Source organism: Nycticebus coucang, chromosome 11 (genome assembly GCF_027406575.1).
Source record: "Nycticebus coucang isolate mNycCou1 chromosome 11, mNycCou1.pri, whole genome shotgun sequence".
Taxonomy (NCBI): Eukaryota; Metazoa; Chordata; class Mammalia; order Primates; family Lorisidae; genus Nycticebus; species Nycticebus coucang.
The window spans coordinates 68,736,093-68,761,728 of NC_069790.1; the positions used below are offsets into that span (position 1 = coordinate 68,736,093).

General features: G+C 36.5%; 1 protein-coding gene across 1 annotated transcript in view; it reads left to right on the top strand.

Annotated features, from left to right (window-relative positions):
* The window catches only part of PCLO (piccolo presynaptic cytomatrix protein), a 376,239-nt gene that overhangs the window by 335,745 nt on the left and 14,858 nt on the right, over positions 1 to 25,636 (top strand). Inside the window, exon 22 of the mRNA XM_053609602.1 lies at positions 1,413 to 1,486. Coding sequence (XP_053465577.1) covers positions 1,413 to 1,486 — 74 coding nt within the window. The remainder of the gene's footprint in view (positions 1 to 1,412; positions 1,487 to 25,636) is intronic.

Consider the following 25,636-nt stretch of genomic DNA (forward strand, 5'->3'; position numbering starts at 1 on the left):
ATTAAGCTTTTCTTCCTCTCTAGTACTAACAGTGGAGTTCATTATTTTCAACTTAACCACTTGTCTTGAACCTCAATAAAGCAATTACACGAATTAAAGTTTTAGGCACTGCTTTATATAGATATATATTCAGGTGTAGATGATATATATTGTAAAATATTAGACATTGTATAATTTGCACCTACTTGGTCCTACACATAATCACCTAATAAAAATTTGTGCTTAAACCTTTAACTTAGAATTGTCATACTAGAAAAATATAATTACTTTCAAGATACAGTAATTTTTGAATTCACATCTATGCCTCTTTCATTATGTACAGAACCATTCAGCATCTTCTCTGAAGTAGAATGATAAGAGGATCTTTAGAGCAGTTTTCAAGTAAGACATAATTGGATTCTTAACAAATAAATATGGTTACATGTTCAGCTAGTCCCAAAAACCAAATACTTTTGTGCAAGTCAGAATTAATTATTAGTAAATCCTGCTGCATTAGAATTGCTGGCTACAAAGAACAGCTCAGGACATACTTTTGTTCAAGCACACTTACTAACTCCCTCTTTTTAGAGCATCTTATCTAAGTATATATACAGGCCAGTGACAAAATCTTTCATATGCGATGCAGTTTTTACTCTGGCTGAAGAAATAAGAAGTGGTCTATGATCTTTTGGCTGTTTCATTATCAGCCTTCTAAATTCACAAAGCTCGGTTTCATTAATTTTTCATCTACTTGGCTTTCCGAAAAGGTGGAGGCTGAAACTATAAATGAATAGCAGATTTGGCCTAATTCTGAAGCTGTGAGGAGCTTACTTACCTATTAATAGATTATATTTATTGAATGCTTATAATTTCTCAAGTTCTGTGGTTTTTTTCATAATTAGAAGGTAGCCTATTTTACGCTCCTCATATTACAAAAGGAGAAACAGTCTCATCCAGGTAGTTTGCCTTGGATTGTACATAGCAAGACACAGCAGCGCCAGAAGCAGAGACAGAGGAGTCTGACTTCAAACTCCAGCTACCTTAACACAAAGGAAAACCCAGGAAGGATATGAAAAGATTTACAAAGTTTAAAGATATTTAAATTCCTTCTCACTTCTTGAATTAAAAGTGCGAAAAAAATTATAAAATGCAATTTGGAAATTAATTGACGATCTGATTTTTTGATAAATGAGTCTACAAATAAGATTTACTGAATTTTGAGGTATTTTGTTCAGACTAAATAAGAATAATAAACAACTTACCATTTTAAAATTAGCATGATACAGAGCAATTAGCTGTGTGTATATTTGCCATCCACATAATTTACTGCAAGTCTGAATATGTAATATGATTTTATTTTCGCAAACTTAGCCTCCTTATTTGCATTAAGAAGATCATAATTGAATGCATCATTTTATTTTCTTTTTAAACAGAGGGAAAATGGGACAGAATGGACAAGAGCCAGTAAAACAGCCAGGGGTAGGAGTCGGCCTAACAGACACTGAAGGTGAGTTAAAATTGACAATGTTGGACTTCGGTCAACTCTACATGTTACATTTTTAAGTGTTTGATTTTTTTTTTCCTTCACATTAATTTAAATGTCTAAATACTAAAGGCAAAAGCACCAGATTATTATCCATTAAATAATAATTATTATTATTATTCTCATTATTATTCTCATTTAATCTCATTATTATCTATTAAATGAGAACATTGTATTTATTTAACAATTTCCCAATTCCCTCATTTATATTTAACATCTAAGTACCTTGGCATAGTAAATATTTGAAAGAGAAAGAAGAATGAAAAGGATGACAGGAGAGTGACTTTCTCAGGGAAAAACAATTTTTTCTTGAAATCTTAAAATACGTTTCATTTAAAGTATCATGCAAATAAAAAATCAATCATAAAAAAGTCATTTTAACCCATGGAAATAAACCTTTGAAGCTGAGAAGAAACAAACGGTAAAAAAAATCATTTTAGAGATATTTTAATTAATAAGCTACTTATTAAGTAAAAACTAAACTTGAAATTAAATTCGAGGCTTGGCGCCTGTAGCTCAGTGGCTAGGGCACCAGTCGCATACACTGGAGCTGGTGGGTTCGAATCCAGCCCAGGCCTGCCAAACAACAACAACAAAAATTTGCCGCGCGTTGTAGCGGATGCCTGTCGTCCTAGCTGCTTGGGAGGCTGAGGCTATAAAATTGATTGCTTAAGCCCAAGAGTTTGAGGTTGCTGTGAGCCGTGACATCACAGCACTCTACCCAGGGCAACAGCTTGAGACTCTATCTCAAAAAATAAATAAATAAATAAATAAATAAATAAATAAAATTAAAACCTTTGAAAAAAGAAATTAAATTTGAACACCAATGTTAAAAAAAATTTAGTTTTAGCAAACAAATAGTAAATTATTACAAAAAAAAATTTTAACTTGGGTGAACGCACTTATAGTATCCATAAGCTGCCTATTGACTAGCTTATTCTTTGTAATACTGGGATAAAATCTGCTAGTTTGTTATCCTTCATGAATTGCAACAATCTCTCAATAATTTAAGTACTTTACAATATGTTAAGTACTTCTCGTGTATCTCATTTAATTCTTATGTCCACGGAAAATAATCCATATTCTGTAGAATAATTTAAGGAGGTTTATTCTGAGCCACATTTGAGGACCATGACCCAGAGCCACGACCAAGAAGCCTTCTGCAGGTGGACCTGAGGTTGTGGGATTACGTTGGGTTTTATAATTCTAGGGAGCAGGAATTACAGGTGAGGTAATAAATCAATATGTAAAAAACATACATTGGTTTGGCCCAAAAAGGTGGACATCTGGAAGCCCAAGCTAACAGGTAATAGGTGAGTTTAAAGATTCTGTAGGTGACAATTGGTTGAAAAAGTTAGGCTCTGTCTAAAAGACCAGTGAAAGGGGATGCTTAAGATAAAGGGTGCGTTAAACAGACACAAAGTGTCAGACACGCTACAGTGGTTTCTAATGTATAGTGAGGACCTGCAGGTAGGTCTTGCAAACCCTTAAGGCTGTTAGTGAGTCACAAAGGAAGTCTCTAAGAAGGGGAGAAGGCATGGTGAGGAAGGTTTGGTCTCTTTTCCCACAGCTAGCAACTTCCTCTTGGCCAAGAAGGAGTCTGGTCAGTCCGTGGCTGAGTGGGAGACCCTTAAGTTTTTATTGTAGTTCACACTTACAATTACCTTTTGGTAAATAATAACATGTATTGGTTTTACCTAAAAGGAAACTGGAGTGCAAACATAAGGTCAGAACAAGTGAAAATAACACCAAATGTGATGCTATTAAAAAGGATGATTATAGGCTTGGCGCCCCTAGCACAGTGATTATGGCACCAGCACATGTGCCGAGGCTGGAGGATTTGAGCCGCCTCAGCCAGCTAAAAAACAATGACAACTGCAACAAGAAAATAGCCAGGCATTGTGGTGGGCGCCTGGAGTCCCAGCTACTTGGGAGGCTGAGGCAAGAGAATCACTTAAGCCCAAGAGTTTAAGGTTGCTGTGAGCTGTGACACTATAGCACTCTACTGGGGGTGACATAGTGAGACTCTGTCTCAAAAAAAAAAACAAAATTAATTTTTAAAAAAAGGATGATAATAGGTATGGTATCACAAGAGCACTAAATATGGAAAGGAGATGCGTTTTGATTCTGGTCTGTTACTGGGCATGTGCTCTTATTTCTCTATAAGATAGAGAAATTCTGAGTTTCAGTGGTGATGCTTAAGTTTTCTCATGTGCATAAGCTTTACACAAAATTCTCAGTTCTTCTTTAGACTCCTTCATAAACCGTGCTTCTTCTACCTGTGGCTGTATTCCCCAGAGTTCCACCCTCAAGCCAACAATCCCGAACTCCCTGGAATTCAGACTCAGATAATTAATATCTACCAGGTATTTGTGTCCAACCAGGAAAAAAGAAACCACTCTGCATATTTCAAGTAGAGGAAGTGAGCAGCTGGCAATTGAGTCTATTCTCCTGGAAGAGGCTGAGAAACTGAGTGGGGAAGAGTGAAGCAGCAAAAGGAAGCTCCTGTCCCCGTAGGCTAGAGCCAGGGGGAGGTAAAACCAGGACAAGCCAGTCTTCCTGAGAACAAGAAACAAAAATGAGATCTAGCAAATGCCATAGATACATCCAAGACAAACATGGATGGGGAGACATATCCTGGTTTCTTCTCCCCGCCTCCCATTCTCGAAACTGTCAGTGCCTGATCAAATCTGGCTGCAAGCCAGTTGACGGGGAAGCCTGGGAAACAGCCTGGGGGAGGTTACTCTGAGAAGAGAGCCCGGGAAAGGCTGCCCAGAAAATGCATCTGAGCGCCCATGAACACAGGCTCCGCACAGTATTTTACCTGTGTGTATCAAATTACTTACACCCTGCACTTAATTCACCTTCTTCCCCATTTTAGCTCATTTTCCTTCTATGCGCTTCTACAATTCACAAAATTTGCACTAATTTATATTGTATTTTGTATACTTTATCATCGTGCTTTGATTTAAATCACCTCTCCCTATGCTCGTCTCCTCCATAAAGCTGAACACCTTTCAAACCAGAGGTATGGTGTATTCATCTTGGTATCCTTGCAGATAACCTGTGCGAGGAGTTGCTTAAAAATGTGTGTTGAGTAAATGAATAACCAACATGATCATCTGCACAATTTCTACCTATTGGTTTTCATCCGACTCTAGAGTTCATATATAGAGAGAGGCAGCTGATGCAAGTTATAGGTACTTAATTTCACGTTTTTTTTTATCTTAATGTTTATAAATAAAATTGTTTTAGTATGAATGTTAACAGCTGTCAATGAATAGAAATTGTTCACCCTAATACTGTTTTCTTCTTTCACGTCAGTCCCACACAAAACATGCTTGTTTTCCAAGAAGGAGCCAATCAGAGCCTACTTTATTTTTATTTAAACTCATGAGTCAACATGTTTAAACGCTAGTGAAATGGCCCTGATCAACAGTTGATCTCGGATTAGTTACAGAGCAGGGGGGTGAGGGTTGAGGATGGGAATGAGATAGAATACGTAATGTGATGTGAGTAATTTATAGTAATGTGCCCTTACGTAGCCATATTTTGGACGAGTTGTTTTGATTGAGTTACTACTGATATTTGACAATAATCAACCGTGTGATTACATGTCCATATGAAGTTGGGCATGAATAGTTCAGATGTATAAAGGATAGTTACTAACCTGGTGAAGAGAATGCAATAATATTAAACCTTCAAAAACAATTTTAAATTAAAAGAAATATATAAGCAGAGGGAGGAGAAATGATTAAATTAAAAAGTTTTTTTTGTTGTTCTGAGCAAATAGGAGAAGACATCTATTTAAAGTACAAAACTTTGTCTACTAGAAATATGGAATCAACTTTGTGTTGTCCTTGAGACGTATGATCTATATTTCATTTGTTTTGAGTGATCTAGAAAATTACTTTTAATTTATTTTGTTGTCAGTCAACATATACAGTCAATTTAATGAGCAAATAAAAAAAACAAGAGTCAATTCAATTTGTTATTAGACAAAATATATAGTTTCCTGATTGTATTTTTGCTCCTTTCATCTCTTCTCCAAGGCCTCAGAGAAACAGTGTCTCTATGTAGATAAAATCAATTTTCTTGAAATTGAATATGTATGATGTTCCACTTCATCTGGAGTATTTCATATTATTCATTCAAGCATTTTGTTTGATGAACACCTTAGTCCATTCTAAGGGATGTTGATCTAAAAAGATTTACTCTAAGACAGTATCCTTAAATCCAAAGTATAACATAGATTTTAAGTAATCTTTCTTAGACAGTTTGTCCACATAAAATTCTTATTCTTGTGTTGGCCTTATAATATGGAGAAAGGTCGTATTTTATGAGTTGAAATTTTCTGTTGAGCATGTTATTGAAGCCATGTCCTTATTATTAAATAGCCATGTTCTTATTCAACTTATTTAACAAGCCTATTCATTCTAGCTTCTGACCTCAAAAAATCATTTTTCTACTTAGTCATTTTCTTTAATAATGTTTCACTTTCTTGAAAGCCATGACTCATTAATTTTAATCCCACCAGGAGATTAATTTGAAAGATCAGAATGCGAAATCTATTAAATGTTCTGGGGTTCTGACCTAAGTTGCAGCAGAAAATAATATCCTCAGTAGCAATACTAAAAAAAAATAAAGACAATAATACTCTTTTGGACTATCTCCACTAATAAATGATTTTTATTTCCACAATTTAATTAATTACCTAATGTAAAGTGCAAATTAGCACTGTGTTTGGTACATGCTTAACACTATTTAAGTTGTAGCTTATTATTAAATAGAAGTGAATATGAAAGAGTCATTTGGACCCCATCTACGGGAGTAATATTCAGGATTGATACAATATTGTGTGCTTGTTGAAAGAGCTATACAAGACAGCTTTCTTTTAAGATTTCTTTTTTTTTTTTTTATTAAATCATAGCTGTGTACATTAATGCAATCATGGGGCACCATACACTGGTTTTATATACAATTTGAAATATTTTCATCAAACTGGTTAACATAGCCTTCCTGGCATTTTCTTAGCTATTGTGTTAAGACATTTATATTCTACATTTAGTAAGTTTCACATGTACCCTTGTAAGATGCATCTTAGGTGTGGTCCCACCAATTACCCTCCCTCCACCCATCCATGCCCCTCCCCTACACTCTCTTTCCCCTTTCCCCACATTCTTAGGCTGTAATGGGGTTATAGCTTTCATATGAAAGCTATAAATTAGTTTCATAGTAGGGCTAAGTACATTGGATACATTTTCTTCCATTCTTAAGATACTTTGCTAAGAAGACTATGTTCCAGCTCCATCCATGTAACATGAAAGAGGTAAAGTCTCCATCTTTCTTTAAGGCTACATAATATTCCATGGTGTACATATACCACAATTTATTAATCCATTCGTGGGTCAATGGGCACTTGGGCTTCTTCCATGATTTAGCAATTATGAATTGGGCTGAAATAAACATTCTGGTACAAATGTCTTTGTTATAATGTGATTTTTGGTCTTCTGGGTATATATCTAGTAGAGGAATTATAGGATCGGATGGCAGGTCTATTTTTAGATGTCTAAGTGTTCTCCAAACATCTTTCCAAAAGGAATGTATTCGTTTGCATTCCCATCAGCAGTGTAGAAGTGTTCCCTTTTCTCTACATCCACGCCAACATCTCTGGTTTTGGGCTTTTGTGATATGGGCTAACCATACTGGAGTTAGATGATATCTCAAAGTAGTTTTGATTTGCATTTCTCTGATGATTAAGGATGATGAGCATTTTTTCTTATGTCTGTAGGCTGTGCGCCTGTCTCAGACTTGGCAGGGGTCTTTTAAGATACAAATGAAACCAGTTAGACTCTCCAAATGTACAGATGAGTGTTTTTTTCTGTTTACATTAAAAACTTCTAATTACATCCTTAAGATAAGCTATCTGCCCCCGTCCTACATTTTGTCCCACTAGTTAAATGTATTTAATCTGTTTTTCTTTACCAGCAGGCATCTATGGAGTATCTCCCTTGACCCAATTACTCTCTTAAACCAGGTAGTCACAAACTTTAGCAAGCATTACAATCACACCTTTGTATGAGGTTTAATTTTCTTGGTTATATGCATTTAAAGAACAAATAACTCTAATAAATCATTGATTTCTTAATTATCTTTGGAGCTTGAATTTAGTTTCTATGAGAAAATAAATTCAGTTTTCAGAATAAAGCTCTACCTCTGCCAAAATATACTGAATTCCATGCTTAAATATTTTTAAATAATTTTGTGAAAGCACATTATCATTAATGCTAACCTAAGGGTGGGGAGAGGAGGAAAAGAGAATAAGATTGAGTCCAATATATTACTGAGAAATTTTTTAAATTATAACAGTTTTGAAAAGATAATGAAATTCTATAACTACAACAATGTCATTTTAACAGGCATTTCAATATCCATTATATATATATATGTATGTGTATATGTGTGTGTATATACATATATATATTTGTATAAGTACTTACATATGAAACATACATATAATTTATTTTTTGAGATGAGGTCTCCCTATGTTGCCCATGCTGGTTTTGAACTTCTGGGCTCAAATGGTCCTTCCATCCTAGCCTCCTGACTAGCTGGGACTATAGATGCGTGACACCACACCTGGCTTGGATATATGTTTTATACATTGTTCTAACAGTGATTAACATCGGCCATTTTAGGTGAATGAACCCATTTTGAAAAGCCACAATGCAAGTGAAGAGCAGAAATGACTCCTTTGTTTAAATCAATAAAAAATCTAGGCCTCAGAATTAGAGGACTCTATCTTGTCCAATATAAACACAAAGAAGGGGTTTTTTTTTGGTAAAGATAGGAGTCTTGCTATGTTGCCCAGGCTGGTCTTGAACTTCTGGCCTCAGGCAGTCCTCCTGTCTGGGCCTCTCAAAGTGTTGAGATTACAGGTAAGAAACACCATACTTAGTCTACATGTCTTCTTTTTTTTTTTTTTTTTTTTTTTGTAGAGACAGAGTCTCATTTTATCGCCCTCAGGAGAGTGCCGTGGCGTCACACAGCTCATAGCAACCTCCAACTCCTGGGCTTAGGCGATTCTCTTGCCTCCTGAGTAGCTGGGACTACAGGTGCCCATCACAATGCCTGGCTATTTTTTTGCAGTTTGGCTGGGGCCGGGTTTGAACCTGCCACCCTTGGTATATGGAGCTGGCGCCCTACCCACTGAGCCACAGGCACAACCCCCACAAAGAAGGATTTTTTAAAAATACTGTTTTCTCCAAGTATTTTTGTTATTGTTTATTTGTTTCTGTAGTTTTAAGGGATGTAAGTGGAGTTTTTAACATGGGTATGTTGTATAATGGTTAATTTAAGTCTAGGCTTTAAGTGTACCCATTACCTGAATAGTGTACATTGTACATTATACTAATTGGTAATTTTTTATCCTTCACCTCCTTTGCATTTCCTACTTTTCAGACTCTAATGTCCATTAAGCCACTCCTTATGGCCAGGAATACCCATAGCTTAGCTCCCATTTATAAGTGAGAACATGTGGTATTTGGTGTTTAATTCCTGAGTTACTTTACTTAGAATAATGGCCTCTAGTTCCATGCAAGTTCCTACAAAAGCCATCATTTGATTCTTTTTATGGCTCAGTAGTGCACACGATACATTTTCTTTATCCATTCTTCCATTAACAGGCACTTTAATTTAACAGGTTGATTCCATATCTTTGTAATTGCGATTGTGAATGCAGTAAGCATATAACTGCTGGTATCTTTTGACATCATGATTTCTTTTCCTTTGTGTAGGTGCTCATAGTAGGATTGACAGATCTTATGATGGATCTGCTTTTAGTTTTTTATGAAATCTTCATACTAATTTTCGTAGTTGTACTAATTTACATTCCTCTCAACAGTTTGTAAGCATACCATTTTCACCGCATCCATGCCAACATCTATTTTTTTTTTATTTTTTAATAATGGCCATTTTGATTGGAATAGTTCAACCTTTACCCAGTCTACAGTTTTGTCAGCTTTTTCAAAGATCAGTTGATTAAATTTATATGGCTTTATTTCTGGGTTCTGTAGTCTATTTCCATTGACCCACGTGTCCACTTTTATGCCAAAACCAGGCTGTTTCAGTGACGACAGTCTTGTCTAATTTGAAGTCAGGTAATGAAATACCTCCGCTTTTGTTCTTTTGCTTAGGATTGCATTGGCTATTCAGGCTCCTTAATGGTTCCATATGCATTTGATGATTTTGTCCCCAATTCTATGAAAAATGATGTTGGTATTTTGATAGGAATTACATTCACTCTATAGACTGCTTTGGATAGTATGGTCATTTTAACAATTTTGAGTCTTCCGATCTCTCAGCATGGGATGTTTTCCCATTTGTTTGTGTCATCTGTACTTTCTGCTGCAATTTCTTTCAATAGTGTTTGGTAGTTTTCCTTGTAGAGATCTTTAACCTCTTTTGTTGAATACATTCATATATATAATATATATACTATATTTGCTGTTATTGTAAGTGGATTGAGTTCTTGATTTGGTTGTCAGACTAGCTTTTGTTGGTATATAGAAATGCTACTGATTTGTATACATTTCTTTCTCCAACTCTGTGGTCTTATTAACACCGTGGATTGTACTGGCACGCTCAGTTTAATCTCTAGGACAGTGGGTGGTGCTTGTGGGTAAATGCTGTAAAGGGCTGTGCAAATTGACCTCCCTGCCAGTAGGTGGAGTGTACTGGAAGGAGCGAGCTGCAGTGTTGTTTTGTTAGAGCTGTGACCAGCTCTAGCCCGTCAGGAGAAGCACTTTAGTGGACCAGGTGGTGGGCAGGGCCCTGGAGCTTGAAGATGAGGCCTATTCTCCATCACAGCAGAGGCGGGTGGGAGTGTAAGGCTGAGTGGCGCAGGGTGGGGTGAGCCTACCCTCAGCTTCCTTAAAAGCTGGTAAGGTAGCTGTCTTCACAGGGGTCAGACGTCTGCTCCCGGGCTGCCAGGGACAAGACTGAAGGGGCGCCACTCAGCCCGAAAGTCTGCCTATGGGGGAGGGGTCACCTGAGATTCACACTTTGTCCAGAGCAGGCTTTGCTCTTCTTCCTCCCTGCTCTGAGATGGCCTTGTGGCATCTGTCAGCAGGCAACAGCTAAAACTAGCTGAGCTCCCAGCAGCGAAGCTGCAGGCTGGGAGCTTCGGTGCTGAGGATCCCACCACACGCTGAGTGAGGCTTCCTGTGTGCGGAGCGGTTCCCCACAAGGGCACTGCGGCTCCGCCCGCCCTGCGCGCCCCTCTCGCCTCGGCCCACATGGGCTCCCTCGCCTCCTGCGGCTGGGTCACAGGGAGCTGGTTCACAGGCTGAGCACCCGGTAGTTCGCTGCAGATCTTTAAGAGGAAATGTACGAGCCCCACTCTTTCTGGGAGCCTCGGTGTGGTGACACACCAGGGAAGCAGCTGCGCCTGGCAGCCCCGGCTCAGTCCTCCCTGTTGGCAGCTGCGGGCAGGGGGAGGCAGGGGAGGCAGGGAGTCTGGATGGAGAAAAGCTAACACTCTGTTCCTCTGTCTAGAAGGCACCTGCTCAGAATGTTCAGGCTGTGGGTCACACAGATCCCCCGGGACTCATCAGACCTGTGGCCTATTTTTGTTAGTTTTTAACTTTCTCTTCAATTCCATTTGTTAGGTAGATAGCTTGGATCTCCGGATTTCTGCGGACGAAGGTACTCTGCCTTGGTGCTGTCTCAAGTAATTATTCTACCCGGGAAAAGGACAGGGCAGGCACCCTCCTCTAGGTTCGGCAACACCCTTAATCCTATCAGGAGCACCTGCTACACGTAAGAGAAGGAGAGAACTTTAACGACCTGGGAATTCCCCCAGCTCAGGCATAATGGCATTTGGAAAATGACCTAGAGTAACCTAAGGCTAATTACCATGTCATTAGTTTAAATTACACTACAGGTCACTCACCCCAAATGTGGGCTTTCAGAGAGAACTTGCATACTCAGATGTAATCTTGAGAACACCTGTTAATCATTTGGAAACATCCCACACCTCCCTTGGACTAGGCCAATAAAAGGAAACAACAGGTGCATTCTCAGGGAGTCAGTCTGTCTGCCATTCCATCTTTCTGCTGTTCTTTTTCTCTCCTCTCTCAGAGACAGACATGTTCCATTCTACAACAAAAAGCTGCTGGTGTGAAATTGCTTCCTGCCTGTGGACACTCCATCACACTGAGCCTGCTTGTGATTTTTCCAAGCAAGGAATAAAAGGACCAGGATAACAGTCCACCAAGAGGCTGGACCTAACACTTTGGTGTGTCTGGTCATCTTTGGCCAAGAGCACACAAAGAACCAAGAGCAGACCCCTGCCCCAACACATTCAACTTATTTGCCATATATATTCTGAATTCTATTTTTGTTATTTTGGAAGTTTCCTTGTGGTTGGAGTCCACCATTTTAGCTCCATTGTGATCTCTTAGGGATGTCAATCTATTTTTGTTTTGTTTTTAATGCTTCCAGGGTTCTGTTAGTGGTTTCTTCTCATCTACAAGCTCTTTTCTCATCTCAAGTCTAATAGGTTTCAGGGCACCTGTTTTTACTGGGAAATTTGATTAATTAGAAGAAGGAGAGATCTCTAGGTAGCCCTTTTTCCTACTCTGAAATCTTGACAGAGCTAGTGAGGAGCGTGTAAACTTAAACCTGTACTGCAGCTGTTCTGACTTAGCCTTTTCACCTGTAATGACCACAGTTCAAGCCTGTGCTGTACGATCTTTGTACATATGATTAGACATTGTTTACTTTTGTTAGGAAAAGCCTGACTCGTATTTGAGTTCTTCACCCAGGAGGTGTGCCATAGACCCCCTACAATGAATTCCTTAGGTGGGGCTTACTAAGCCCCTTGCTCTCTTCACCCTCCCCTCTTCTTGAATGTAATTGTGTTTTTCCTCTCATGTGAGCCTATAGTTGTTCATCTACTAGTATTGTACATGGGGTGCTTGTTTTTCCATTCTCAAGCTACTTTACCAAGGACAACTCCATCCTGGTAAATACAAAAGATATAAAGTCTCTACCTTTCTAATGGCTGAATAGTATTCCATGGTATACATATATCACAGTTTATTAAACCATTCATGAGTTGATAAGCACTCAGGTTATTTCCACATCTTTGTGATTGTGAATTGAGCTGCTATAAACATTTGAATACAAATATGCTTATGGTAAAATTATTGTTTTTTCTTCTGGGTAGATATCTAGTAATGAGATTATAAGATCAAATGGAAAGTCTACTTTTAGCTATTTGAAGATTCTCCATTCTTCTTTCCAAAAAGGCTATATTAGTTTTCACTCCCATTAACAGTATGTATGTGTTCCCTTCTCTGTACCCTCACCAGCATCTGCTGCTTTGGGGTTTTGTAATGTGGGCTGTTCTCACTGTGGTTAAGTGATATCAAGGTGGTTTTGATTTGCATTTTCCCTGATACTTAGGGATAATGAGCATTTTTCATGTGTTTTTTGGTCATTTTTCCATTTCTCAGGTTCTATTCATTTCTCTTGCCCAATGATTAATTGGGTTATTTGCTCTTTTCTTATTGATTTGCTTGAGTTCTCTGTAAATTCTCATTATTAGCCCTTTTATCAGATTCATACTGTATGAATATCTTCTATTTACAGGTTATTAATGCTGGATCTCTGCCAATAAAAAGAAAAAAATCTAGTGCGGTAGACAAACACGCTCATGAACAATTGAGATAAGGGTTCTGACAGATGTAAATGTACATTGAATATTAACATTAGATTAGGTGGGCAGCGCCTGTGGCTCAAAGGGGTAGGGCAATGACCCCATATGCCGGAGGTGGTGGGTTCAAACCCAGCCCTGGCCAAAAAACTGCAAAAAAAAAAAAAAAAAAATTAGATTAGGAAGAAGTTCCTGGCCAGAATTTTTTCCTAGATAATTTTTGAAATTAAAGAAATATGTAGTATAGTTTGAGGAAGGCTGTCAAGGGTTCCAATAAGAGGAAACTTCATGTCCAAAACTTTTGCCACACAATGAAATAAGTGATATTGGTGAACCCGTAGTCACTTCTGCCTGATTGTAGCAGTTCTGTGCTGGAGGGACTATGGGAGGTAGGGCCTTGAAAAGTAGTCACAGTTGAGATAATTAATAAAATATCAGAAATTTTCAGGAGGAATTTTGACTATACATATAAACAGGCAACTGAAAGATACAGTTTGAATTTAAGAAGGAAAATTACAAAGATCTGGTGCTCTGAAGGGTGTATTATAGGGGATTCTATCAACATTCAGGGACTCATTAGAAGGCAAGTCTATAGTCTAAGTAAGGAGTGAAGAATTAGGATATAGGTAGAGGCTAAAGTAGAAGACATGGGCACAGACAGCTCTGAGAACTATCTAAGAAGACAAATAAGGTTTTTTTGTTCTAAAAGTGGTACAGAATCAAAATGCAAATAAAACAGCTTTGGGCACTAGCATCATAGAAACAAAATGAAGCAATAATCGTCATCATGTCATAAATAATCAGTAGTTAAGACAGCATGATTTTAAAAGAAAAAAACAGAAAATATTAACACCAGAGAACAATGTAAAAAGTGATAAAATAAGGGGAACTGTGGGAAAATAATTAAATGCAAATCCCTGTTTCACAGGGTTTTAAAGAAATTGGCTGTGCTGTATAAGGCAATCTGATATTTTAAAGACGGAGTGAAAGAGTAAAATGGAGTTTGAACTAGATAGGATGTTTAAATTTTGCTCTCTTAACTTTATACATATATGACATTGATCTATTGTCTCAAATATGGAAAACTTGATGAATCCAATCCATTGAACACTCTGAGTTAAGAAAATCACTGGAAAATAAGTGCAGAGGGAGACTTGATATTTTTAATAAAAACTTTTAGGGTACATCCTGAAAACAGTGGAAGAATTAGTACGATATTATTTTATTTTATGTACCTATAGTATAATACAAAGAAATCAGAAAGTCAGAATGCTACTATAAAATATTAAAAGCAGGCTTAATCAAGATAAACTACAGTTGTATGTTTGGAAATGCTTAAATGTTGACATACGCATTTTACAAAGTTCTCTGGAAACAAACAGAAGAAATGGAATTCATCAAAATACTCCTAAACTAAGACAGTTAACTGAGTTTTTATATTGCCTTTTTAAAACAATTCCTTTGTTCATTAGGACTATATTAAATATGAAAAACTGGCTTATTGGTTGAACAATTTGAATCAATAAAGTATTTTAGTATTAAAGTATTTCAGTTCATTTCACGTTCTATGGTTCTGTGTTGAGTTAAGCAGGGAATACTCAGTTTGGAACTTCTGAAGTTGGCCACACAAGGGACTGTAACACACTGGTCAACAGATAGAGGTGGTCAACATAAGGAACTAGGCCCACTGTACTGACATGTACATATAGTGCATGTCCAGTCTATGAAAATTAAGTCCACTTAAGGAGGTGTGAGTGTAGTGAGGTGGTCTACTATGGAGGTTCAACTGCATTTTAATCAGTGGAAGGATAGTTTAAAATGATTTCAGTTACTATGAGACAAAGGGGCGGGAACCATTTCTCAATAATTTATCTTCAAGGCAGATAGCGAGTGTTTACTTGATAGTATTACTTTTAATAGTCTGATAGTTTGAGTTCATTGCTTTTTAATTAATGATGAATCAGCTGGCTCAAAATTTAGGTCGTCGTGCAATTCAGTTTGATTTTGAGACTGCTGTGATATAATTTCTACTGATTTAAAGTTTAGCTTTTTATAATTAGCTGTGAGGTTATCTGAGTTACATTATTATAATATGAGTTATTGCTCATTGATTTATGGGTATTTTGATGCCCATCTATTCTGGGCATGGTATGCCAGATAGTATGATCTATTTCCAGAATATGTTTCTCTTGTGACTTTAGAAGCATAGCTTGGCAGTCTTCGACTGATAATTTGTCTAATGTTTCATTTGATATTTTAAACTTTTATATAACTAAATTTAATCGTTTTCTTGTTCATTGATGTTTTCCTTAAGAAGGTGTTTGGATATATTTTACATAAAATATTCTACTAAAATATTCCTGTTATGATTGAAACAATGGAATGAGATGTACTGATAATAGAATAATTGAGCTATTTAAAAAAATGCTTTGAAAATATCTCTTTATTAAATAATGAGTGACTGATTATTCTTTTTGTCAAAATAGTACCTTGAATTGTTGTCAGGATAGACATGATCATATGGAAGTGTGTTATGGAAATATGCAATTTGATGTTACTTGAGGAAATACAATTACTTAATTGAGAATAATTTTTGCTAATTTAAAAATAAAACCTTTAAGAGCATTTAGAACTTTAAATATGTAAATTTATTATATGTAAATATATATCAAATTCTAGTTTTGTTTTACTAGTGGGTACAAGTGAAGACTTTACCTCTTCACCTATAAACTTCTTCTCTTTCTTTATTTTGTATCTCAAGTTTGGTTACATTATTCTTCCAGTCAATTTGGTCACTTTGGTCAATGGCCAAGTCTTTGCACATTTTACCTCTTAAGTATTTCTTAAATCTCTTCCCTTTTTTCATACTAACTACTTATCGCCCAATTTTAGATTTCTATCACATCTCACAAAAGGGGATGCCTAGTCTCCTAATTGATCTTTTAATCTGCATTTGAAGCTTTTGAAGATGAAGTATCATCACCTTCAAATCTATCCTTTTTCAGCTCCTGTGTAATCTGACATTCTCACTCTCAAGCACAAAACATTTTTATGGATCCCTACTGACCACATAACTCTAGCAAGGATTTAATATGACAGGCTTCTCCTTTTCCTTCTCCAGTTTATCTCCTGACAGGTTCTCTCTCCCGTATGGCATCCTAGTTATATCAAATTTGCATGTCTTCCACACAGGATCTGCAGTTCCTCTCTCCTCGTGATGTTCTCTTTGCTTAACATGATCACCTTCAAACCACGTGACCCTAGAACACATCCTTTGAGACCATCTCTTCAGCTTGCCTTTTTTCAAGAAGCTATCTGTGTCCCACTCCAACTATGTTAAAGATATGTTCTTTTATTATTCTCGGTGTCTCTACCTTTGCATTGATCACATTGTATTGTAATGATCTTCTTAAGTTCTGTCTCCTTGGCCAGACCATGAGCCAAAATGGAATTGGAGGTGAGAAGAAAGGGGTCTCTAGGCACGTACAAAATAATTTCTTAGCTTATATCATGAAGGCTTTGTTTCTTCTAGGACAAGAAACTTTGTTTCTCATGTAAGTCCACTAGGTTAAAAAATAACAATTGTTTTGTGATGACAAAATAAAATATAAAATAATCTAGAAATGTAAATTATTTGGTAAGTAAAGATTTATAAAAGGCATTAATAGAGATGCTTTTCAAATTTTGTGGTTACAAAAAGGTGGAGTTTACATATCCATTCCTTTAGCAATTTTTAATTGCTAAAAAAAAAATGGATATGTAAAATACATTATATGGGGCGGCACTGTGGCTCAGTGAGTAGGGCGCTGGCCCCATATACCGAGGGTGGCAGGTTCGAACCCGGCCCCGGACAAACTGCAACAACAACAAAAAAATAGCTGGGCATTGTGGCAGGTACCTGTAGTTCCAGCAACTAGGGAGGCGGAGGCAAGAGAATCACCTAAGCCCAAGAGGTGGCAGTTGCTGTGAGCTGTGATGCCACAGCACTCTACTGAGGGTGACAAAGTGAGATTCTGTCTCTAAAGAAAAAAAATTTTTTTAATAAAATAAATAAAATAAAATACATTACATGCAAGTAATCATAGCCTTTGGACTGAATTTGAATTTTATAGAACAAATATTTTTAATAAAGGCATTTGTTCTATGAAGTTTGGATTCAGTAGAGGGGCCACACTTGGGGATCTGGAGGGCCACATGTGTCCTTGAAGCCATAGGTTCCCCACTCCATACAAAGCCATACTTTATATTTTCACAGCTATACCTTTACATAAACATGTATGTAAATGAATACAGGGAGGTTGGATCAAAAGGATGTAGAATAAATACGTATGATTGGCTGCCTGTGGCTGGGAGGGTAATGAGGATATTGAAACTAGTGGGATGAAAGGGAAAAATATAAACAAATAGGGGTCTTTGCAGAGACACATGCTAATTGGGTAGTTGTGTGCTGTGAACTGAGGAATGTAGGTGACTCAATTCTGAGTATCTATAGTTAAAAATAGTTTGGAAATACTGTGACCTGGAAGTTGGGAAGAAATGTATCATTTGCTTCACCAGATTTGTTTTATTTCATAAGTTAGCCAGTTATTATGAGTGTGTATTGTGTAACATTAAGCTCCCTTATGCCTCAATTATTTTTAATTATTTTAAAAATGATACTGAATAATTTTATTTTTTATTAAATCATAGCTGTGTACATTAATGCAATCGTGGGGTGCAATGTGCTGGTTTTATATACAATTTTAAATATTTTCATCAAACTGGTTAACATAGCCTTCACAGCATTTTCTTAGTTATTCGGTTAAGACATTTATATTCTACATTTAGTGAATTTCACATACTGAATAATTTTAGCATTCACTTTTTCCATTACGTTCCATTTCTGTTACATAATTTTTTAACCTAAGACTTCTTCAACTATACCTAAGATAAGGCTGTATCTTTCACTGATGAGAGACAGAAAAAACACAAATAAAGATAACAGTATCTTTAGAGGGAAATTCACCTGTGGAATGGTTTCAGGAAAACTCAGACTCTGAGTCATTTAGTTCTGAAGTCTTTTCTCAGCTTTTCTCTAGGAGTTGCCCTTTTCTCAGGCTGTTCCATGAAGCTAGGAACAGAGCTGGTGTCTACTCTAAGTTTTATACTCTTGGTCCAAAGAGGAGAATTTGTCTTGTAACACTCTAAGTGAAGCACTCTTAATTTTTCTATGTAATTCAGATGCCCATATCTGAAACAATCATTGTGACCAAGAAAATAGAATATGGTGTTTTCTGGGGGCAGAAGTGTTCAAAATAGTGATGGAAGAGAAAAAGGAATACTAGATAGATAAAATAAGAGATTATGTTTGAGTATCTCTGTGTATACTTACATATAACTCACTTCCAAAGGTGCATGGAAATCTGTGAATCTAAATGTAAATCTAAAGAGTCAGGGCTAAAGCAAAAACAAACATGTATATTCACACATCAAAACAGATCTTGCATAGATGCTAAAAAGTATCTCTACTAATTATGAAAGAAACAGAAATGCAAACAGTAAGGTTGTTTAATAGATAAAGAACATAATAATAAATAAGTAATAGTTATAAGAGAAATGTGATAACTTCTGTATCATGGCAACTTTTAGAGGAGTTTTCTTTGAAATGAAAAACACAACAGTGAACTGTAATTTATGAAATGGATTTTGCTATTCTATAATATTTCCTAGGAGTGTGAAGAAAGTTTCGAGGTTCATGAAAGAATTGCTAGGTAACTCCTTTAGTGTGTCATTTTAAGATGTACTATGAGGAGTATTTTCAGAAATTTAGCATACTACATTCTTTTCTTTCAGCTCTGGCTAAGCATATAATGCAGCAACAGATTTACAAAATTTAATACACGATGCAATCAGATCTCTAAAACTGACATAGCCATTCCCTATAGGTAAGGAAAATAAATAAAAATAGTAATAAAACAGATTATAAGTAGTTTTTGTGAATTGAGAATTTAATGTCTAGAAGATTCTTTTTGCTGAAAAAGGAAGAGATGTAATTATATGCAATCACAGAAAAGACAGTTTCTTCTTTCTTTGTATTAAAACTTATATACCATAATATACTAAGACATTTAATTAAATTTACGTAAGGAATGTTCAGGAGCCATGATCTTCATCTTACCTGAAATGAAGAAATTTTAAGAACTGAGTAAATTTCAATTTTAGAAAGCTATGAGGTCATTGTCTTTACTTCTTTTCAAAAGTCCTGGATCATATTCTTCTTAGTATCTCAAGAAAGGAAACGAAATATCCAATGTACTCAATACTACCCTGTTTCCCCGAAAATAAGACATCCTCCGAAAATAAGACCTACTTACAGGAAAGATAAGGCATCCCCTGAAAATAAGACCTAGCACATCTTTGGGAGCACACCTTAAAATAAGACACTGTCTTATTTTCGGGAAACAGGGTATTATGAAATCAATATATAATCACCCACACTTTCATACGAAAGATGTAACACATTATAGCCCAGAAAGAAGGAGAGAGAGGAGGGGAGGGGAGGGGAAAGGGTGGACTGGTGGCGGGAGGGTAATCAGTGGGACCTTACCTGCTGTGCATATTGCAAGGGTACATGTCAGATATATTAATAGTAGAGTATAAATGTCTAAATACAACAAATAGGTGAGGTGATGCTATGTTAACCAGTTTAATGTTGCAGTAAAAGGAACAACATACAGTTGACCCTTGAACAATGTGGAGTTTGGGGTTACTGATCCTCTGTATATAGCTTTTGATTCCCCAAAATCTTAACTACTAATAGGCTGCCCTTGACTGGAAGCCTCACCAACTGCATAGTCGATTAATACATATTTTGTATGATTATATATATATATATAATATGCTGTATTCTTACAATAAAGTTAGATAGAGAAAAGAAAACATAAATAAGAAAATCCTAAGGCAGAGAAAATACATTTACTATTCATTAAGTGGAAGTGAATCATCATAAAGTTCTCCAGGCAGGGCATATTCACATTGAATCAGCTGAGGGGATGGGGGAGAGGAGAGGTTAGTTTTGCTGTCTCAGGGGTAGCAGAGGTGAAAGAAAATTTGTGCATAATTGGACTCACACAGGTCAAGCCCATGCTGTTCAATGTTAACTATAAAGATAAAGGAAAATAATTTTGCTTACACTAAAATATCTGTTTTTATGACAACTTTGAACAAATTAGAAAATAGGGCTACTTTTAAATTTTGTAATGATTATATCTTTTAAAAAAACACATCATTTTACTTATTGGAGTGATTCTGGCTCATGCCTTTGGCTCAACAACAATGCCTATTACCATTACTAATATTTACAATACTGTCAATCTTGGTTACTATATAAGAAAAGAAAATGAAATGAGCTGCATAAATATTGAAAATGAAAATGTAAATTACTTGAAAATAGGTTGACTATCTATATAGAATAACTGACAAAATCAACAAATCAATGTTAAAACCAAAGAGAATTTCTTTATATCACCAATAAGCTTTCATACATAACACAGTAATAATTATAATATTTTTCATAAAATTAAAATACATTTTATCTTTTCAACAAATGGTGCTGGAATAACTGAACATCCACATGTAAAATATTAATCTAGACATAGACTTAACCTTTCACAAAATTTAACACGAAATGAATCATATAATGTAAAAATGCAAATCATTCAAACTCCTAGAAAATAAAGTAGGAGAAAATTTAAACAACCTTGGGATAAGACACCAAAGGCATAGACTATGAAAGAATAAAATAATCAGCTTTCATTAAAATTAAACATTTATTCTCTGTGAAAGATCCTCATTCTTTTCTATCAAAAGAATAAAATAATAAGCCAGAGACCGGGAGAAAATATTTGCAAAAGACAGATCTGATAAAGGACTGTTAATCAAACTATAAAAAGAACTGTTAAAGGAAACAAACAACTAATTTTAAAAGGACCAAAGACCTTAAAAGATGCTTTCCCAAAAATGTACAGTTGACATATAAGCATATGAAAAGAAGTTCCACTTCATATGTCATCTAGGAAATGCAAAGAAAAAGTGAGATATCCTCACTATCAAAGTGACCAAAATCCAGACCATGGACAACCTCAAGTGCTAGCTAAGTGGTAGATCAGTAGGAACTCTCATTCATGCTGGTGGGAAAATGGTAAACCCACTTTGTGAAACAGTTTGGCAATTTCTTGCAAAAGTAAATATACTCTTACCATATGATTCAGCAATGATGTTCTTTGGTATTTACCCAAAAGAGTATAAAACTTATGTCCATACAAAAACCTGTACCTGGATATTTATAGCAATTTAATTTGTAAGTGTCAAACCTTGGAAGTAACCAATATGTTGTTCTTCAGTAGATGAATGGATAAACTATGGTGTATCCAGACAATCAAATATTATTTGGTGCCCAAACAGAAATGAGTTATGAAAGGTTTGGAAGAGATTTAAATGTGTACTATGAAGTGAAATAAGGCAACCAGAAAAAGTTATATATTATTCAATGACATAATATTAGGGAAAAGCGAAAGTATCAGCAGTGAAAAATGCAGTGGATGGCGGCACCTGTGGCTCAAGGAGTAGGGTGCCGGTCCCATATGCTGGAGGTGGCAGGTTCAAACCTAGCCCCGGCAAAAAAAAAAAAAAAAGAAAGAAAAATGCAGTGATTGCTGTGGTTGGAAAGAAAGGAGGAATGAACAGGTGGATCTCAGAAGATTTGGGGGTAGTGAAAAATTCTGTATGATACTATTATGATGGGTACCTGTCATCATATAGGTATCCAACCCCATGGAATTTACACCACCAAGAGTGAACCCAAATGGAAACCTGGAGCTTTCGTGGTACCAGCATCTTAGGCTGTATTAGTGTAGGTTTATCAGTTATACCAAATGTACCACTCTATGTTTGTGTGGGGGTAGAGTGTATATAGGAAATCTCTGTACTTTCCTCTCATATTTCCTGTGAACCTAAAACTGATATTAAAAAGTCTTTTTAGAAATTATTAAAGTATTTTGGAGTTAGTGTATAAAATAACCAATATATCTGTAGAAAAACAGAAGCAACTTTGACAGTTCATTAAAAGACATGAAAAAGAGCATGTGAATAGATGCATAGTAATTCTATGCGCCTTAGGGGGACAACAGAATCTAATGAAATTCTGATCAAATTACTAGCTGGAAATTTTTGTAGAACCCAACATACTTGTTCTGACATTCATTTGAAATAATCGAGTACCTCTAATACACAAGTTAACTTTGAAAAAGAGAAGTGTAGTAGGCTTCAGTGTTCATTAGTATTGCTCACTGGTTATTTCACTTCTGTCTCCCAGACACTTGGCTCTCTTATGGGACTGGCTCTAGCCAATGAGTCGTGGGTGGAAGGATGTTTGCAGCTCTGGGTTGAGCATTTAAGTGCTGGTATGCATCTGGCAGTGTTCTGTTTTCCTTCAGCCATTGAAAGGTGATTTGATTTGTGCTGCCCAATCAATCTGATTTGTGCAGAGTGAAGGGAAGAATGGCATTATGCAGAGCTCAGAAATAGACCTAGGAGTATAAGGAACTAAAAGTTACATCACAAATCAAAAGGGACTGTCTCATAGGTGGGATTAGAAGGGTATCTCCCTATGAACATGCAAAAAAAAAAAAAATCATGAAAAGCATTCCACAGCACACTGTATGTCATAAATGCATTAATGTACACAGTTACGATTTAATAAAGGAAAAAAAAGAAGTGGCATCACACATCAAAAGGGACTGTCTCATAGATGGGATTAGAAGGATATCTTCCTGTCAACACACAAAAATAATCATGAATTCTTCAAATGCAATAGTGGATATTACATAAGGTCTTAGCGGGAATCTGTTGACTTGTTCAAGGAGATAGTAAGAAAGAATGAAATGATTATTTTAAAAGTGAGGACGTTTAAATAAACCAACAGGGGAAGAGAGGAAGCACACAGGAAATATCCACAATCAAAAGAAAGCTATTACCACCCCTTGGTCTAATGAGGCACAAAGAGAGAGAGGCTGTTGTTGGAACCCAGTGAGAGCCAGAGCCCTGGTGGAGGTGATTCCAGACAGGAGCAGTAACCTTGACAGGAAAGAGCAGTCGCTGCAAAACAAAGCTCCAGCGGGCTGGTTTGGGCGGGAGGAGGCACCCCAGCCCCTGTCAGATCTCCTGCTGGTGCTTGTTACTAAAACCCCAATGGAAGTCAGCAGGAAAGGAAACTCAGGTGATAAAGTTCATAGTGTTCTTCTTCTGGGGCAAAGCAAGGTGACACTGATGAAGAGAGAAACGGGAGAGGAAAAAGGAAAAGACTATCTCCCACAGGTGGATTAACAATAAATAGGCGGGAGACAGTCCATAGAGTTTGCCCTTTTCTTAGCATGTCAGTTAAGGAAAGGGAGATAAAGTGATAACTGTAAAAATAGGGTTGAGAAAGGGCTTTGTAGAATGAATCAGTAAAATATCCCTGTACGTTGCATCTAGAAAGTGAAACCCACGAAGTCAAGGAGAATCAAGCTTCCTGTATTTTAACAGTGGTAGGGTTTGTTTAAGGACAAAGAGGAAGAAATGATATAAATGACCTTGTGAACCAGTGTAAACCTTTGCCTCTGCCATCTGTTTACCCGCATTCAGGAGGGGCTCTCAGGTTCATTCAGAGGTCACCTGGCTGCCCTCGTGCTGTCCACTCCTCGGAGGAGCTGGAGGTCATTCCTGCTGTCATGGGCAGCATCACTTTATGGAAACAAACTATTCTTCCTCACAGGAGCTCCTAGATTTCCTGATGTTACACTATTTCGTCATTTTAGTTTCTAAATGTATTGTAGGATGATGTGGGCATTTCTCTGTATTCAGAGAACCTGTGTAGACACACTGATCCTTCCCCAGGGGTGTCATCTGCCTGCCCCATCAAAGACAGTGCAGTGGTGAGGGAGTGTGAGCTACGGCAGCTAGATGTCTCCTGGAGACTGACTCCTTTCTGGGAAAAAACTTTACTAACATTGGTATCTCCTACCAACCCCCCTATCTCACCCTTGGGTTTTGTTTTCCTGAGCTTCTTAGAAGTTATTTCAAAGCTCTAAATGTTTTACATGTAATATTCATTTAAGTTTTCAGTTCTTCTTCTCTAGTAGTGAAAGATTATTATTGTTGTCTCATACAGTATAATAGGAGGCTTTTCATGAAAAAATGTTTAAAAAGAGGTCTGGTTTATTTTTTTCACAGTAAAATGAATGCTAAGAAGCAGGTACCAAAAGGACAAAAATGCCAAAAAACATGGATGGAGATCAATCAGAAAAATCTAGTTTTCTGCCTAAAATTACCTTCTTTCTGGCTTTATTTCAGTAAGAAGAGAATACTTTATGTAATAGAATACAGAGAGAATGTGCAGGTTTGTCCTACTTTCTTTCATAGAACTCTTAAATTTTATTAGGACAAAATGCTTTCTTGTACAAAATATCTCCTTGAATCTGGGTTATATCACACAAAAGTCTTATTGAAAGTTTTCAGAACTCTTCTTTTTAGAAAAAGAATTAATGAAAATACAACAAAATACTTGCTCCCTTAGCCCCTACTCAACCTCAAAACATGAGAATGTTTGAGAATGTCTCTCTATGGCTTTGAATAATAGGGAGTCTGATATACACATTTAAAAATGATATCAATAGATTGACATATAATCACTATTGGTGAAATCATAGATTTGGAAAACATTCTAGAATATTTCTCACGGGTGGCCTCAGCTTAGTTGCGTGGGGCAAGCATAAGCTTTGGAGTCAGATCTGATAATTCACTGTCTTCACTGTAAATGTGATATCTACCTTAAAGGTTTGCTATAGAGATTAGCAAAATTGCACAAATTCATTCATTAAACATCTAATATAGAATAGATTTTTTTTTCTATGGGTGAAAAAGATGAGTATAAATAAGGTGCAGTCCTTATGCTTTAATGGCTTAGTCTAATGCAGACAGTGCCTGGAACGTAAATAAGAGTTGTTGAATAAATTGAATACATTGTCATTACAGGTTTCCTGCATGTAACAAAAAAGTATACTTGTATAAATTAACGCATTGGAAAGAAATGTGTAAGCATTTGTTCCCTGTCTTGATTTACTTGGTCTTTCAAAAAAAAAAAAAACTCTGTAATTCCTGAGTCTCCATACACCCACATGCATGTCAGGAGCACACACGTGAATTTGACCCTAAACTACTATCACCTAGTAATAAAGAGATTATCTCGATTTTGCAAGCAATCCTGGGCTATCTTGCTGGATACATTTAACATAGTTGTGTGACTTTTGTCAATTAGTTTCCCTTTTTAAAGTGAGAGTAGTAATACCTACTATATTTCAGATGGCTGAGGAAAAAAT